This window comes from Coenobita brevimanus, chromosome 110 (assembly GCF_032717465.1).
Source record: "Coenobita brevimanus isolate Jiangsu-jjx chromosome 110, ASM3271746v2, whole genome shotgun sequence".
Taxonomy (NCBI): domain Eukaryota; kingdom Metazoa; phylum Arthropoda; class Malacostraca; order Decapoda; family Coenobitidae; genus Coenobita; species Coenobita brevimanus.
The window spans coordinates 27096561-27113439 of NC_137063.1; the positions used below are offsets into that span (position 1 = coordinate 27096561).

At 42.9% G+C, this 16879-nt stretch overlaps 1 protein-coding gene across 1 annotated transcript in view; it reads left to right on the top strand.

The window, feature by feature from the left end:
• Window positions 1-16879, top strand: part of msps (msps cytoskeleton-associated protein 5) — a 608635-nt gene that overhangs the window by 77347 nt on the left and 514409 nt on the right. Inside the window, exon 7 of the mRNA XM_080286226.1 lies at window positions 8835-8951. Coding sequence (XP_080142352.1) covers window positions 8835-8951 — 117 coding nt within the window. The remainder of the gene's footprint in view (window positions 1-8834; window positions 8952-16879) is intronic.

Sequence of the window (16879 nt, forward strand, 5' to 3'; positions counted from 1 at the left end):
GAAACTCCAGTTATATGGTTACCACCCAGCGTAGTAAATGGTTTCCAGGGTACAGGAAACCATTTGGCATGTCACTCAGTGTAGAGATCATATGGCATCTCTACATTGAGTGAGTGGATGACGGACGCCCCTATCCACCACGTTTAATAAAGAAATGAAAACTTTGCCCTGTAGCTCCATCTGTGGAAAATAATTAAATGCTAATATAAACATGCTCACTGATGACACCAGTCTGTCTTTTTTGTGTTATGTAACTTACCTGGGTAGTCACTATCAGTTTTGCTCATGTTCATCTACCTTGGCAACTGTGTTGTGAGTCACCTCACTTGTTGCCTGCAGTTTGGAAGGGCCACATGGTGTTCCTCATTTATCAACCCTTGTTAGGTATAGCTGGAAAAAATTTGGTTTCTATCAGCTGAGGCCATGGGTGAAGCGGCTGGAATACTGAATGATCATTGTGGCTCTGATGGCACTTTTTGCATATCAGAGCCAAAGAAAATGCTGCCAGAAATGACTGTGACGGGCCTTTCCTCTTCCTTGGATGACTAATCATCCCAGACATTCTGAATAAAAACAGTAAAATTAAGATGCTCGTTGATCAAGGTTGTAACCTCAACTTTCTCTTCGCAAGAGCAAGGAATGACACTAAAACAGCTGTCTTGAAGATGTCGCCAGAGGCGAGATCCTCCATTGTAGAACAGGGCAACTGTATCTATGTGGGTCATACAAGATGTCACACTTTTGACAGATTCTGGGTGACACAGTTTCATCACTCAGAGTTTTGGTCATACACCTGAGAGGTGTTTAGAAAAAATAATGAACATTAATGTGTTTTTTGTGCAGGATCACATAAATCCAAGGATTGTAATAACAGAAATTCTCCCTAATTCATCAACTGCTCTTCCTTAAGACATCAACAAGCTAATACTAATTCACATACATTTGCCCATTTTACATCAAGTAGAGAGTGTCCGGTTATGGTTTCTCATAGGAATAGATTGATTGAAAACATCAGTTTCAACCATTAAAAAAACTGCCCACCTCCATCTTGATAAAGATGGGTCTTTTAAATATTCGTTCCATCCGTAATAAGAGAGGCCATATTAATGAAGCTCTGAATCAGTATGAGCTTGACATTTTGTGCTTGACTGAAATCTGGTTGTATGAGTTTGATATTAATATTGTTTGTACTGCTTTGCTTAAGACACATCTTCATTTGAATTTATGGAAGTATCAATAGATTTCCTTCAGAATACCATTAGAATTGTGATTGTCCATCGACCAGGTCATCCGGGCACAGATCGAGGTTTTGTGGATGAGTTTGAGCAGTTTCTTGAAATCTTGTCTCATAATCTGGAGGACTTCTTCTTTGCGGTGATTTCAGTTCTTGGGTTGATAGTCCGCAATCAAATCCATTTTCTTCAGAATGCCTTGAGTTGATCACCCAGAATAATTTTTAAAATCATGTGAGTGATTCAACTTATGTCTTGGGACATGTCCTTGACTTGATCTTATCCCCTGTTTGTTGCAGGCAAGTATCTGATGTTGAAGTTGATTCAGTGGACCTCCTCATTTCTTACCATGCTCTGTTCACTTTTAGTTTTGATATCCCAAAATCTCCTTCCTGTAAATAGGTCGTCAGGTTCAGAATTTACAGGAACATTGACCGTCATTTGATGTGAAATTGATCAGCGTTTAACCCCTAAAAAACGGGTGTCCGCATATGCTGTCCAAGGGCACTAGGGCCAAAAAGATGGGTGTCTGCATATGCAGTCACGGTCCCCCCACCCCCCCACACCCACACTCACCCCCCCACCCCCAAACCTCCATAGCCCCCAACTCTCCCCACCATCCCCCCAATACCCTTCACAACCCCCTACCACCCCTAACCCCTACCCTCCCCACCCCCACCCCAATCCCCCATGCCCCCCACAATCCCCAATCCCCCCCCACAATCCCCAATCCCCCAACCGCTTCCCCAACACCCTGTGCTCCACCCACCATCCTCGCACCACCCACCACCACCTACCACCATCCCTTCCACCATCCACCACCCCCATCCCTCCCACCACCCACCACCCCCATCCCTCCCACCACCCACCACCCCCATCCCTTCCGCCACCCACCACCCACCACCCCCATCCCTCACCCCCTACCACCCTCCTCCAACCCCCACCACCCTCCATGCCTACACTCCTCCACCCCCAACCCCCACCCCCCCCAAACCCCCGACACCCCCCAAACAACTTCACCTCTCCAACCCCCAACTTTTCCCCCCACCCCCCTCCTGACCCTCCACTTACCACCCCCACCCATTATCCCCCTACCCCCACCTGCCCCCAGGCACCCAGTCCCCATTGCTGCACCACTCCACAACCCCCACACCCCTCCACAACCCCCCCCTTCCACAACCCCCCCTTCCACATCTCCTCCCCCCCACAAATCCCCCCCCCCCACAAATCCCCCACCATATCCCACCCGCTGCTTATGCCAATCTTGAGTGTATATCAAAACATTACAATGCCCATCTTTTAGGGGTTAAACCACATTGATTCTTCAAAACTTTCTTCTGATGCTTTGGTTGATATATATATATATATATATATATATATATATATATATATATATATATTGCCAGACACCATAATCCCTTAAGGGGTGGCCATTTGACTTTGAGTTATTTGTTTTAAGGGGAGGGGCACTAACCCTCCACCAACCCACTTGTTCACACATAGGGAGCACGTATGGTTTGGTTATATGGTTACCACCCAGCGTTGTAAATGGTTTCTTGGCTTACAGGAAACCATTTGGCTTGTCACTCAATGTAAAGCCACCTGTAAAGGAAAGAAAAGCAATAAGAAGTGACAGGAAAGGTGCGAGAAATAGGAAGAGAGGAGGGGAGGCACAGAAAAAGAATGATAAAGGCTAAGGAAGAAGTAGGCAGCACTACATCAAGTGAGTGGATGATGGTCGCCACCACCTACCATATATATATATGTAAAACAATGAGCTTAGGTCAATTTTTGATCATTATTGCCATGAGGTGGTAAAAACAGTCATTGTACGTGATAGTTCTCTGTGGTATGGTCTATTCGTTAATTCTTTGCATAGACAATGTAGGAAGGCAGAACGTGAGTGGTGCTTGCAACAGACCAAATTAACTCATGTGTTATGTTTTTGCAAGAAGAGCAGTTGTTCACACTGTAAAAGCCCAAAAAGCAAGGTATTATCGGAATATTGTACAAGGTGTTACTGAAAAGGTCCTGTAATTTGAACAGAGGGAGCCAACCATTTGCTGTTTTTTTCTTTTGCTGCTAGGAGGAGTCAGCAGCACCCATTGTGCATCAGGTTGGCCCTAGCCATGTCTGTGAGTGGACGTGTTATTGAGCTACGCTTACTGTTTTAATGTGGTGTGTAGGTGGTTTGGCGGTTTTGCAATGGCAGACCTCACGGAAACAAAGAACCTGCATCAAGTTCTGCTTCAGGATCAACAAGACAGCTGCAGAAACTCACCAGTTGCTTCAGCAGGCCTTTGGTGACAATGCCATGTCCCAAAGCAGAATATTTTTCTGGCATAAGCTGTTCATGGACGAACGTCTGTCGAAGACGATAACCATTCTGGATGACCGTCAACGGCAACAGCACCAGAAAACATCAGAAATGTCCGTCAGGCTAGCCTTACAGATCGTAGACGAACTCTCCATGATGTTTGTGATATCATTGGATTGTCGTACGGAAGTGTACAGTGCATTTTGTCAGATGTGTTGTGCATGAGACGCATCACTGGAAAATCTGTGCCAAGACTACTGACTGACGAGCAGAAAGCACAAGCAGTTTGCAGGGAGCTCAAGAATCAGGTCAGAGATTATGCCACCTTCATCTCCAAGGTCATAACTGGTAATGAATCATGGGTTTATGATTATGACCCGGAGACAAAGCAGCAGTCATCGCAATGGAAGTTTCCCAGTTCGCCAAGGCCGAAAAAAGTGCGTCAAGTTCACAGCAATGTCGAGTCGATGTTGATCATTTTCTGCACTCAAACCTCGATTTAAGGGACCTCCATTTAAGGGATTTCGGATTTAAGGGACTCCATATTCTACCTTAGTGGTAGGTGGTGGCAACCATCATCCACTCACTTAATGTAGTGCTGCCTACTTCTTCTTCAGCCTTTATTTATTTTTTCTGTGGCTGCCCTCCTCTCTTCCTATTTCTCCCATCTTTTCTGTCTCTTCTTATTGCTTTTCTTTCCTTTACGGGTGGCTTTACATTAAGTGACAAGCCAAATGGTTTCCTGTAAGCCAAGAAACCATTTACAACACTGGGTGGTAACCATATAACCAAACCGTACGTGCTCCCTACGTGTCAACAAGTGGGTTGGTGGAGGGTTAGTGCCCCTCCTTGTAAAACAAATAACTCAAAGTCAATGGCCACCCCTTACAGGATTATGGCGTCTGGCAATTGATTGATTGATTGATATTCTACCTGACAAACTGGCAAGACCATTAAAAAATGATACATAATGTCGAGGTTATACACATTAATATGTTTCTTTATGCAGTAACTGTAAAATAACATTCATAATCATATAAATAAGTAAGATAAATGAAACAATCTTTGCATTTCATGATAAGATTGTCTTTGTATGTGGTAAAACAATGGACATTTTCAAGTAAGGGACAAGTTGATTCCCCATTTAGTCCCTTAAATCGAGGTGTGAGTGTATATCCAAGGGATTGTTCACGAGGAATTTGTCCCGCCTGGTCAGTCTGTCAGCGTAAAGTTTTACTGTGAAGTTTTGCAGCGTGCAAGGGAGAACATCTGCCGCAAACGTCCAGAACTTGGGAAGAACAAGGACTCGGTCCTGCATCATGACATCGCCCCTGCCCACAAATCAGTTGTTTCCGGCAGTTCCTGGCTTCCACTAACACGTTAGTCATTCCCCACCCACCCTATTCGCCTGACCTTGCCCCTTGCGACTTTTTCCTGTTTCCCAAGCTGAAATTATGACTGAAAAGGCATCGATTTGACTTGCTTGAGGAGATCCAGACAGAATCGCACGAGATGCTCAAGACCATCACGCCTGAAGCCTTCCAGGGATGCATGGACTCGTGGAAAAAACGTTGGGACCACTGTATACATGCCCAAGGGGACTACTTTGAAGGCGACAGTGAGAACTAGGAGGTAAGGTAACTTATTTTCCTACAATATTCAAATTACTGGAACTTTTGGGTGGCACCTCGTAAAGTTGAGTCATGTAATGATGATAGAAAAAAAAGAAAAAACTGTCTGCAGTTGTGGACACTTTGGTTGGTCGGAGGATTGTAATTGTTAAACCAACTTCTGCATCAGATGCCCAATTGGCTTCTGATTTTGCTTCAGTTTTTACAACTAAGATGTCTCTCATAAGAAATTATGTAGACAACAGGTATTCTGGTGAAGTGTACTCAGTTGACTTTCATCCATGGCGCACAGGGGGTCATGTGCTTTCAACATTTCATCCACTGGATGTAAATAAAGTCAAGTGTTACATTTGAGAACTTAACAAAACATTTTGCCCACACGATCCATGTAACTTGTCACAACTGCCTGATGTGTACGAGCACGCATCAGACTTTATCTGCAACATAATTAACCCTTTCAGGTGCAGATGGTTTGAGTCGTTCAATTGTTTAACAGCCTTTAAAGCGCACCATGACACGAATCGGTTAAAAAAAATACTAAAATACTGTATAACACACATCGGCGGGAAACTTGTGTCCTCCTTTGTTTGACATGATGTGCATCATGGTGCGTTGTACAGGATGGTATTTAACCCGTTAACTGTGCGTGGCGGTTTTTTGGAGGTGTCCATGGTGCGCAGACGTAGGGGTAAAAATGAAATTTCCCAAAGGCCAAATTTTGTCTTAGGGATTGTGAGAACACATGCCAAAGTATATAGTAACGAAATATTAGCTCAATATTTACCTTGGCAAAGCCATGGATGAACATCGAAGTGTCTGATTCCCTATTGGAATGTATGGTTTTCATTTCCTTTTTTGGTTTTGGTTTCGGTTTTGAAGGCGCAAACATGCTTGTATGGGTCGGCCTTGGTCACCATGACACTATATTCGAAATTCACCTGCGCAGCCAAGGCTATATTGAGCAGTCGCACTTGGAACAGCCCTGGCTGTATAGAGCAGTTAACGGGTTAATGACTCGATTGGAGTCCATGCATGAAAGGGTTAATGGATGTTTCTTAGCAAGCAGTTTTGTGCAGTCTGAGAAACGTGCCTTGCTTAGGCCCCTAATCAAGAAGCCTGGCCTTGATGTTGAGAGCATGACAAATTATTGTCCTGCCTCTAACCTGTCTTTCTTATCCAAGATTACTGAGCGGGCCATACTTGGTAACTCTTATTACTACTGGAACATAACAGAGTTGTTCCCGTTGTTCAATCAGCATATAGAAAATACCATTTAACTGAAACCTCATTAACAAGGATTCATAGTGACTTGGCGACAAACACCTGCAGTGGGATGTCCTCTCTGTTGGATCTGTCTCCAGCTTTTGACACAGTTGATCATAAACTGTTGGTGGATGAATTGTATTTTTATGGCGTTCGTGATAGTGCTCTTTTGCTCATGAAGTCGTATCTGTCATATAGATCTCAGAGGGTGGTTGTTGATGATGCAAGCTTTGATTCTGCTCCCTTTCTGTTTAGAGTCCCTCAAGGTTCAGTTTGGGGTCCAGTTCTACTTGCATTCTACACGAATACAGTAATCCCTATACTATCCGGACTCCCCACTTACTGGACATTTTGGGCCCGGGCCTTTGGACCCCCCCCCCCCCCCCCCCAAAAAAAAAAAAAAAAAAAAAATCCAACGTTTTTTTCAACCTTACATTGAAATTAGCACGCAGCGCCAAACAGCTGTGTTTACGCTCGCTGCTTGCTTCCCGCCTTCCCCCATCCCTCCCCAGTTACCACCTTACTACCATCCTAACTAGACGCTCATTCAATGGATGCCACACGTGCTTATTTTTGTGAATAAACAGTGAATAAACTGCAATACCTTGCCACTAGACCACATGGGAATTTACAGTGTTGTGCAGTGTTATGAAATTAGAATTCAGAGTGAAAAGATTAAGTACAGAGTGTAAACTGGTGGTTGAAACTGGCGTGGTGCAATAAAAAACAGAATGCAGTGTTAAACAGTTACAACTCATAGTGCAAAGGATTAAGTGCAGCACAACACTGGATTACTGTACGTGCTTCAAGAGCATTTTCACCACTGCCAGAGCCTTAGAGGAGACGGGTTAACCTTCGTAATGAACGGCCACGGATGTTTTGTAAGTACCCTGTACACTGCGAAGATGGGTTAACCTTCGTAATGAATGGCCACGGATGTGTTGTAAGTACCCTGTACACTGCAAAATATTTTCGATACTCCTGATTCCTCATTCTCTGGTTCCTTTTCATTTATTTCATACTTTCTGTCCCATATTTGTGTGAATAGGGTCTTAAATAGGTGCTATGCATGTCCAATAGAGAGTTATGTAGGTGGTTTTCTGAGTTAGACTGGGTTAGGGTCCATATCAGTCCTGGAGGCAGGGGCCCACTTTCCGGACATGCCTTTGGCTCTATTACATCAGATAGTGGAGGGATTACAGTAGTTTATCTTCTTGATGTTCACAACATGTCCTATCATTTTTTATGCTGATGACACACTGCTCAGTGTTAAGATGTCTGATAACAGTACCAAGACTTAGCTTGAATCTTTAATGTCTGATATTAAGATTTTGATGACTAGGAGGAAACTTAAGCTGAATGATAGTAAAACTGAGATCATCATCATCAAAGGAAACTGAGGGGGCTTTGAACATTGGTGTGTCACAGCTTCATTCAGTCAGTTCTGTTCAAAATCTGGGTATTTATTTTAATTCGAAGTTAAATTACAAAGAACATATTAAGTTGTCAGAGGGTGTAACTTGCATGTCAGAAATCTGTACTCTGTGAGAAAATTCTTGAATAGACATTGCCTCTTAACATTGGTCCTTGCAGTGATCTTGTCTCGTGTTTGTTATTGTAATTCACTGTGGATTGGTCTTTCAAATGATATACTAACAAAAGTTCAGTCTTCATTGAACAGGGCAGCAAGCCCAATCTTTGTTCTCCCCCCAAGAACCTCGACTACCCCATTCCTAATTGAGCTGCCTTGGTTACCAGTGAAGCTAGAATTGAATTTAAACTATGACTTATTATATTCAAGGTTCTTCAGTTTGATGAACCGAAGTATCTTGCTGAATTGTTAAAACACCCATCGGCACGCCCAGGTGTGATGTTACATAGTGAAGATGATTCCTTATGTCTTGACGAGCCTGGAGCCATTCACCAGTCATCCTCTGATCATTCTTTTGTGTACAGAGCCCAGAGATTATATAATAGATTGCCATTGTCCATGAGACAACTCTGTTTTGTTTAATACTTGAAGAGACAGCTGAAAGCCTTTCTTTTTTTAAAAATGCTATGACCTGGAGAGAGGTGCTATGATGGATGAATATAGGGTTTAATTATTGCCACTTTCATCATTTTTTACTGATGAAGTTTGTATAGTATATGAGAGATGTCACAATTCTTGTAATTGTAAAAGTAATGTGTATGTGTGCTGAGCGCTAGTGAACTCCCCATGGAAGAACTGGCACTTTTGAGAAACAAAAGACCAGATTATTATTGTTATTAGGCTCAGAGGTGTTTGATAAATTTGAACCGATATATCAGGGTTCGATTACGCAAGGGTTTATTGTGCTTGCATTCGTAGTAGTGCAACTTTTAATTAAATATTTGGGTGTCTTTGTTTAGGTTGAAGCCAAGAAGTGGCAGGAGCGGAAAGAAGCAATGGAGATATTACAGCCACTTACTCAGAACCCCAAATTGGAGGCTGGGGACTACAACGACCTCATGAAAGCCCTCAAGAAGGTGGGTGTGATGATATTTTTCTTCTGTCTCTGAAGTACAGTAAGGGACAACAGCTTGCATGATAATTTGCAGCATTTAATATTAGTGTCATGAACATTCAAGAAAAGAGATTTGGTTTCATGAAAGAGTGCCTAGAGGCAAGAGTGGGCATATGTTTAGTAAGTGAAATGCATTTAGTTGATAGTGGAATATGGTTTGGTGGATAATCTGATATATGGTAGAGGGTGGAGGGGAAGGATGGGTGGTATGGTCAGGTGTGAAAGAAGAATAGGGCTTGAAGAACAAATGTGTTGCTTCATTTTTATCAGAGAGAATGAAAAGTGTGTGAAAACACGTACAGTAAACTCTCAATTATCTGTTGTAATTCAGCCAAGCTCTATGCCGTTTATAGCAGAACGCCAGATATTGTGATTCTGTCTGTCTTGACCCTCTATCCTAAAAACTTTACCATGAGTAAAATAATGATACAGTACAGTAATACAGGACTGTACATAGTGTACTATTGTATGTACTCATCAAGTGTTGGCATCAGTGGGAAGATACAGCACTAGAGAGTACGCACTGATAAACAGTATAGTATACAATACAGCACAGGGGTAGTTTAACATTCACGATAGAGCATTAGGACATGAACATTGACAGGCCATTAGCTTTGCAATAGAGTACAGTGCTGTAACTTGAACATAGGATGCCACAGAGTTAGTTGAAGCACCAGGGTTTTGTGACTGCATTGTTAGAAGAGCACTACAATATCCACTGCCAAGAATGAGAGAGTGGGGGTATTCTTGGCGTGCTGGATAAGCCACTCTCACGATGGATTCTGATTGGCTGGCATGTAGCAGACGTTTTCATTCGCTACTGAGTTTCAGGATTTCCCCAGACGTCAGTTGGCTGCCGCCGCTTACAAGCTGGCTGAGACCCCTCAATGCTGGATATTGCATTGGACCGCCGGTTACATCCCGTTTCAGTGCCGGATGTTGCGTAAAAATTGCCGGATATTACCTTAATAGAGCCAAGATAGCTGCACCGGATATTGGATTGGGCTGGATAATGTGACAACAGATTTTTGAGAGTTTACTGTAAACGTATTGATGCAGGACATGCTTGATGTGAGTGCAGGACGAGATAGACAGGTACACATCTATATTTGTATGTGCACTTGTCAACAAACAAACAGGTTTGGGGACGGTAGAGAATAAAAAGTTTTGGGAGTAACAAAATGACTATAAAAGAAACAGAATTCAAGTCATTTGTTTTGGGTGATATGAACAGTAGGGGATGAGAAAGAAGAAAATTTTGTAGGAAGGTGATTGCTGGGAGGGACTGGAGATGTAAAGTATTCTGGCAGGGAAGTGTAGACTGATATGGTGGTGTCGGTGTGTTGGTTGAGGAAAAATGGGTGGAATGTGTCATGAATATAATAAAGAGTCAATGAAAGGATTATAGCAATGAAAATATTATTTAGTAAACTCGTGATTTCTTTGCATCAGTATATGCTCCACAGGCTGGGTTGGATGATATAAAAAAAGATAGATTCTGGGATGACTTGATACATGTGGTAAGTGGTATGGGGGATTATTAGATTGTAGTTTTGAAAGGGGACTTATATGGTCATGTGGATGAACCAGCTCAAGGATATGAAGGGGTACATGAGGGATGTGCATATGTTACGAGGAATGTGGAAGGGGAAAGGATACTCAAATTTTGGGAGGCATTGACTGTGTTTGTGGGTAACACGAGAGTGAGCTTGATTGCATATGAGTCTGGGAAATACAGTAGTGGCCAAATTTACTACTTTCTGGTGAGGAGGGTTGATAGGAGGTTGGTGAGGGATGATAAAGTAATGGGAAGTGAAGAGTGTGTACAGCAACACAAATTACTGATATGTGGACATGGTGCTAAACCCCTTGGTTGCGATGTTCCCTTTCAAAGGTCCAATTGACAGGCGGCAACATTCCATGTAAAATCCATGAATTGATTTCAAAAGTTGCACCCTGTATTATGGCACTAGTACTTTGTGTATTCATCCGCCTATGCTTGCGGTTGCCAGTTTTTCCTTTTAGCATCCTCCACACTGCATTGTGCAGCCAAGTGAGCCCAGTTTGCTTCAGGAAGTCATGTCATCTACAGATGGTTCCCTTGTATTTGCCCCAGCCTTCAACTTCGTTTGGTGTTGCCAAGAAAAGAGGTGCTAAAGGTTGTATTCCACAGTAAGGGAAGTATGCTTCTGTTAGCGACAAAGATTCTAGTGTGGAATATACTGTAAAACTTCTGAAGAAACAAGTCAGCACACCACACTCCAAGCATTGCCAACCCACCTATGTTACACCACCGTGACTTTCACACACCCCTCAACTTCTAGCCCCTTGAGGAAAGTGTTTGAAAAAATGTAAGTGATAGAGAGTAAGTGTAAGTGACTAAAATGTAAGGGAAATGAAAGTGTCTGGTTTAGGCTGTGTAAATATCTTTTGTTGAGTTTAGCATTACAGTAGTCCCATAAAGACCCGGACGCCCAAGTTCCGGACATTTTGGGCTGGGTTTAAAAAAAAAAAAAAAAAAAAGCCGATATGTGTTCATCCATACTCTAATTTTGCCACGTGGTGATGAACAGCTGTGTTTTGGCACATAGTTCCGACGACGTCTGCTAGAGCGCTCCTGCATCTTCCCCTTGTCCCGCCTACTGACTGTCGTGGCTGCACACTCGTTGCCATAGCTGCCCACATGCTCGCTTTTGAGGTGGACAGTGAATAAACTGCAATACCTAGCCACTAGACCACGTGGGATTTTACAGTGTTATGCAGTGTTAAGAAATTAGAATTCAGAGTGCAGCGGATTAAATGCAGAGTGTAACACTAGTGTGTTGCAACTGGCGTAGTGGAAGTAAGAACAATGTGCACTGTTAAACAATTATAATTCACAGTGCAAAGGATTAAGTGCAGTACAACACTGGATTACTATACATGCTTCAAGTGCACCTTCACCACTGTCAGAACCATAGAGGAGGTGGGTTAATCTTCGCGATGGTCATGGACATGTAAGTACCCTGTATACTGCTAAATATTTTCCATACTCACTTCTAATTTCTCATTCTCTGGTTCTTTTTCATTTATTTTATGGTTTCTGTCCCTTATTTGTGTGAATAGGGTCATAAATAGGTGCTCTGCATGTCTGGTAGGGATTTACTTAGATGGCCTTCAAAGTTAGGTTGTGTTGGGGTTCACAAGTACCTGTCCAAGGGTATTTTTCCGAAGTCCCGGACATGCCTTTGGCTCTATTATGTTGGATCTTGGAGGGATTACTGTATTTACTATTACTGAGTAGTTTTTCATGGTTCAGTATCACACTATTTTATAATGTTTGTAAACTAATTATTTTGAAGTGCTAAGTGAACCATTCAAGGTATTTCAATGAAAGTGATGCATATAGTGTGTGTGGTCGGGAAGTGAAGTGTTGTGAGTGGCAGTGTGAGTGGTGGTGTGGAGTAGTACATTACAAAGAATAAAAATCTGTACGTTGCATTTGTGGACTTGGAGTAGGTTTATGATATGGTGGATTGGGAAGGATTATGGAATGTGTTAAACATGTGTGGTGTAGGAGGGAGATTTTTGAGAGCAACCAAACCTTTTTATGAAGTTAGCACCATATATGCCAGGGTGGTGAAGAAGCAGTTCTGAGATTTTTTTTTTTAGCTTTGATGTAGGTGTAAGACAAGGATGTGTTATGTCCCCTTGATTGTTCATTGTATACATGGATGGAGTAACCAGAGAGATGAAAAAGAGGACAGCAGGTATGGGAGCAAAACGAGTTAAATAGCAGTGAATGGAGTCACGTAACCTGCTTGTATACGGATGATGTAATTGTGATGGCTGAAAGTGAGAGTGCCCTGGTAAAGGTAGTGAATGAGTTTGTTAGAATCTGTACGAGAAGAAAATTAAAAGGGAATGTAAAGGAAAGTAAGATAATGGTGTGTGAAAGGAAAGGGTGACATAATAGATTTTGGGCAGGCAGTATAGGGTAAAGAGATGAAACAGCTAATGGCAGGGCTTAAATAGGCAGTAAAATACTTGAGCAGGTTGATACTTTTAAGCATCTGGGAGCTGTATTGTGTAAATATCGCATAATGGAAGGTGTTGAGAGAGAATATCAGGAGAAGAATAGTATGGAGAGCAAGAGGAGAAGAATAGTATGGAGAGTTTGGTTGTATTTTGAAAGGTAGGAGAGTTAGCATGGAGGTTAAGAGAGCCCTGCATGAGAGTGTCATTCTGCTGACACTTTCATGGGGGAGTGAAACCTGGGCAGTGAATCTAGGTTGCAGGCTGTTGAAATTACCTTTTTTAGAACAGCTGCGGGCATAGAGAATAGCGAGGACATAAGAAATAGTGATATTTATGGACATTATGAAATGGAGGAAAAAGATACGGGAGTGATGTGTGGAATAGTTGAATAGCTAAAGAGGAATACACTAAGGTGGCATGTAGATGTACAAAGAATACACATAGACAGGGTGCTCAAGAAGGTTTGTGAAAATAAGATAGAGGGCAGTGTTGGTAGAGGCAGACAATATGTGGTGTGGAGGGAGAGGGTGGAACAGTATATTGAAGAAACTGTGGTAGGTGGGGGCACTCACCATCCACTCATTCTATGTAGTTCTACTCTTGGGTGTCTGCTCTTTCCTCTCTTCCATTCTTCTTTCCTTCCATCCTGTTCTGTCTTTCCTTCCTTCATTCTTTCCTCTTCCTTCTGCCCACGGGTGACTTTACACTCGCTGTCCTGTCTTTCTTTCCTTCATTCTTTCCTCTTCCTTTTGCCTGTGGGTGACTCTACACTGAGTGACAAGCCAAATGGTTTCCTCTACACCAGGAAACCATTTACTATGCTGGGTGGTAACCATATAACCATATTATGGCACAAAAGAAGAAAGCATACAATGAATGGATGAGAAATAGGGGCGTGGAAGAAATTGAGAGGCGGAAGAGAGAGTTATATGTAGAAAGAAAGAGAGAGGTGAAAAGATTAGTAAGAGAGAGTAAGAAGAGAGTGGATGAGGAATTTGGAAGGAATTTGAGTGTAAAGTGGAGGGACTGTAAGAAAATGTTCTGGAAAGAGGTGAAAAGAGTAAGACAGGGTGGAAGTGAAGTTATCAGGGGAGTGAAAGATAAAAATGGTAGATTACTAGTGGAGAAGGGAGAAAAAGTGAGCAGATGGAGAGAACACTTTAAGGAATTGTTGAACTTGGAGGATGGAAGTAATGTGAGTATAAGTGGCTGGGGAATGGCTGGGAGAAGGAGGGAAGTGAGAAGACAGGAAGAAATCAGTATGATAGAAGTTGTGGAAGCAATGAAGAAAGTTAAATCGGGGAAAGCCCCAGGAATTGATGGAGTGTGTGGTGAAATGCTGAAGCATGGGGGAGAGATAGCAGTAGAATGGATGTGGAAGATGTGCAGATTGGCCAGGGAGGAAGGTAGAGTCCCGGAGGATTGGAAGTCAGGTATAATTATTCCCTTGTACAAAGGAAAAGGGGAAAAAGAAGTGTGTGGTAATCATAGAGGCATTTGTCTTCTTAGTATAATAGGAAAAGTGTATGGTAGGATACTTATTGACAGAGTTAGAGAAAGAACAGAGAAATTAGTTGGAGAAGAACAGGGAGGCTTTAGGAAGGGAAGAGGTTGTGTAGATCAGATATTCATTCTCAGATCTTTAGTGGAAAAGTTTCTAGAGAAGGGAAAGAAGTTGTATGCGGCTTTCATGGATTTGGAGAAAGCATATGACAGGGTGGATAGACTAGGATTGTGGAAAGTGTTAAGAATATATGGAGTAGATGGGAAGTTGTTGAATGCTGTGAAGAGTATGTATGATGGTGCGAAGGCTGCAGTGCGTGTGGATGATGAACTAAGTGAATTTTTCTCTTTGAAAGTTGGGTTGAAACAGGGATGTGTCATGTCTCCATGGTTGTTCAATCTGTTCATGGATGGGGTAATAAAAGAGGTACAAGGTAGGGTAGTGGATGTTGGAGTGGCCCTGGTGAGAGAGGATAGTGTTTGGAAACTCCCTGTACTGTTGTTTGCAGATGATACTGTGTTGCTGAGTGAAGACGAAGGAGAGCTGCAAGGCTTGGTGGATGAGTTTGAGAGAGTGTGTAAGAAACGGAATCTAAAGGCGAATGTAGGGAAGAGTAAAGTGATGGTCTTTGAGAGAGGTGAAGTCAGTGAATGTACAGCGAGGTTGGATGGTGAGGAATTGGAAAATGTGAGTATGTTTAGGTACTTGGGTAGTGTGATGAGTAAGGATGGAGGTTTGGAGGGTGAAGTGCTTGAAAGGGTACAGCAGGGAAGAAAGGTTGCTGGTTCTTTGAAAGCAGTGATAAGAAACAGGGAAGTGAGCATGGAAGTGAAAAAGTTACTACATGACAGTATTGTGATACCAACTCTAACGTATGGAAGTGAAGCTTGGACGTTGTTGGAGGGACACAAGTCAAGAGTGAGAGCCGTGGAAATGAGTTATTTAAGAGGAGCCTGTGGAGTCACATGGAGAGACAGGCTGACGAATGAGGATATAAAGGAGCGTTGTGGTGTTGATGTGGATGTGATAGGAAGCGTTGTGAGGAACACACTGAGGTGGTTTGGCCATGTGGAGAGGATGGAGGGTGAAAGACTGACGAAGAGAGTGTATGTGAGTGAGGTGGAGGGGGAAAGAGGGAGGGGGAGGCCAAGGATGAGATGGAGAGATGGGTTGGAGAGGTATATGAGAGGGGGGTGTGTGAGTTGGGAGCAGGGCAGTGAAATGGCGGGGGACAGGGCGACTTGGAGGCGATTTGTTTGTGGCCACCCCAAACGGGATTGATGCGTCTGGCAATAGATAGATAGATAGATGGCAACTGGTAGTTTAGTGGGTAATTGTTGCGCTCCAGTTGGATTGAGCTGGTGAAGGTTTATATGCAAGGGGTGGTTGGGGTTGATTGCTCATGTAATGCCACTCAGGGATGAGTGAGGCTGTCACTTTCATCTTAAATGTCGAGACCAGCTGTCTAGCTCCAGGCTCCTACGCTTCTCATGGGGCAATGTAGGATTAGATGATGAATGGATGGATGAAGAGTAGGAAGGGGAGTGTGTGGGGGAGTGAGAAAGGTATGTAAGGATAAGGTAGCCTGGAGGCACTTCTGTCACAGTTAGCTCCTGTCCGGGGATTCCCAGGAGGGAGCGAAGTATCAGAGATAATGTTGATGATATTCATCTGATGTTCACTTTCCTTAGAGGGTTAATATTTGTGAGGAGTGAGAAGCATGGTATGTTTCTCTAGCAATATTGTGGTGCATTCTGATATGATGCATGAGGGAGGAAAGTGAAGATGATGCCATAAATATGAAATAGATATCGTTGTGTCATAGGTGAACTTCTGCCCCTGACTGTACGGTGAGTATATTGCAGTGTAATGCTTCGCCATGAGTTTCACAAGCTGAGGCAGAGGAAAGATTTTGAAGGCTTGGATGTTGTATGAATGGTTGTGTGACCCTTTTCAGTGGTCTCCTTGTTTATGATTTATTGTACTTTCGTGCTTTTTCTTTCTTTGTGGATGGATTCAGCCTAGCACCATCTCATTAGCCAGAGTTGGGTTTGGTTAAGAATCAGTTCATGTCATAATTTTATATGCATGCACATGCTGTTGATGAAGTGTTTGTCATGCACTAAGCATTCAGGGTTTCCAGGTTATGCATTATGGCTGAGGGAAAATCTGCAGTGCCAGTGTTGGGGGGGTGAGGGGGATCCTTGTTCTTTGGGGAGGGAGGGTCATACTGGGGCATAGAAAATGTGATGGAAGTATATTTATTTCAGTATTTAGGTTGATGTATGCAAGAGTTTAATGTCCAGAATTTTCTTATTTTTAGGGGAGTGGGGGAATCTCATTGAATATCAGTTTTATGGGTATGAGAT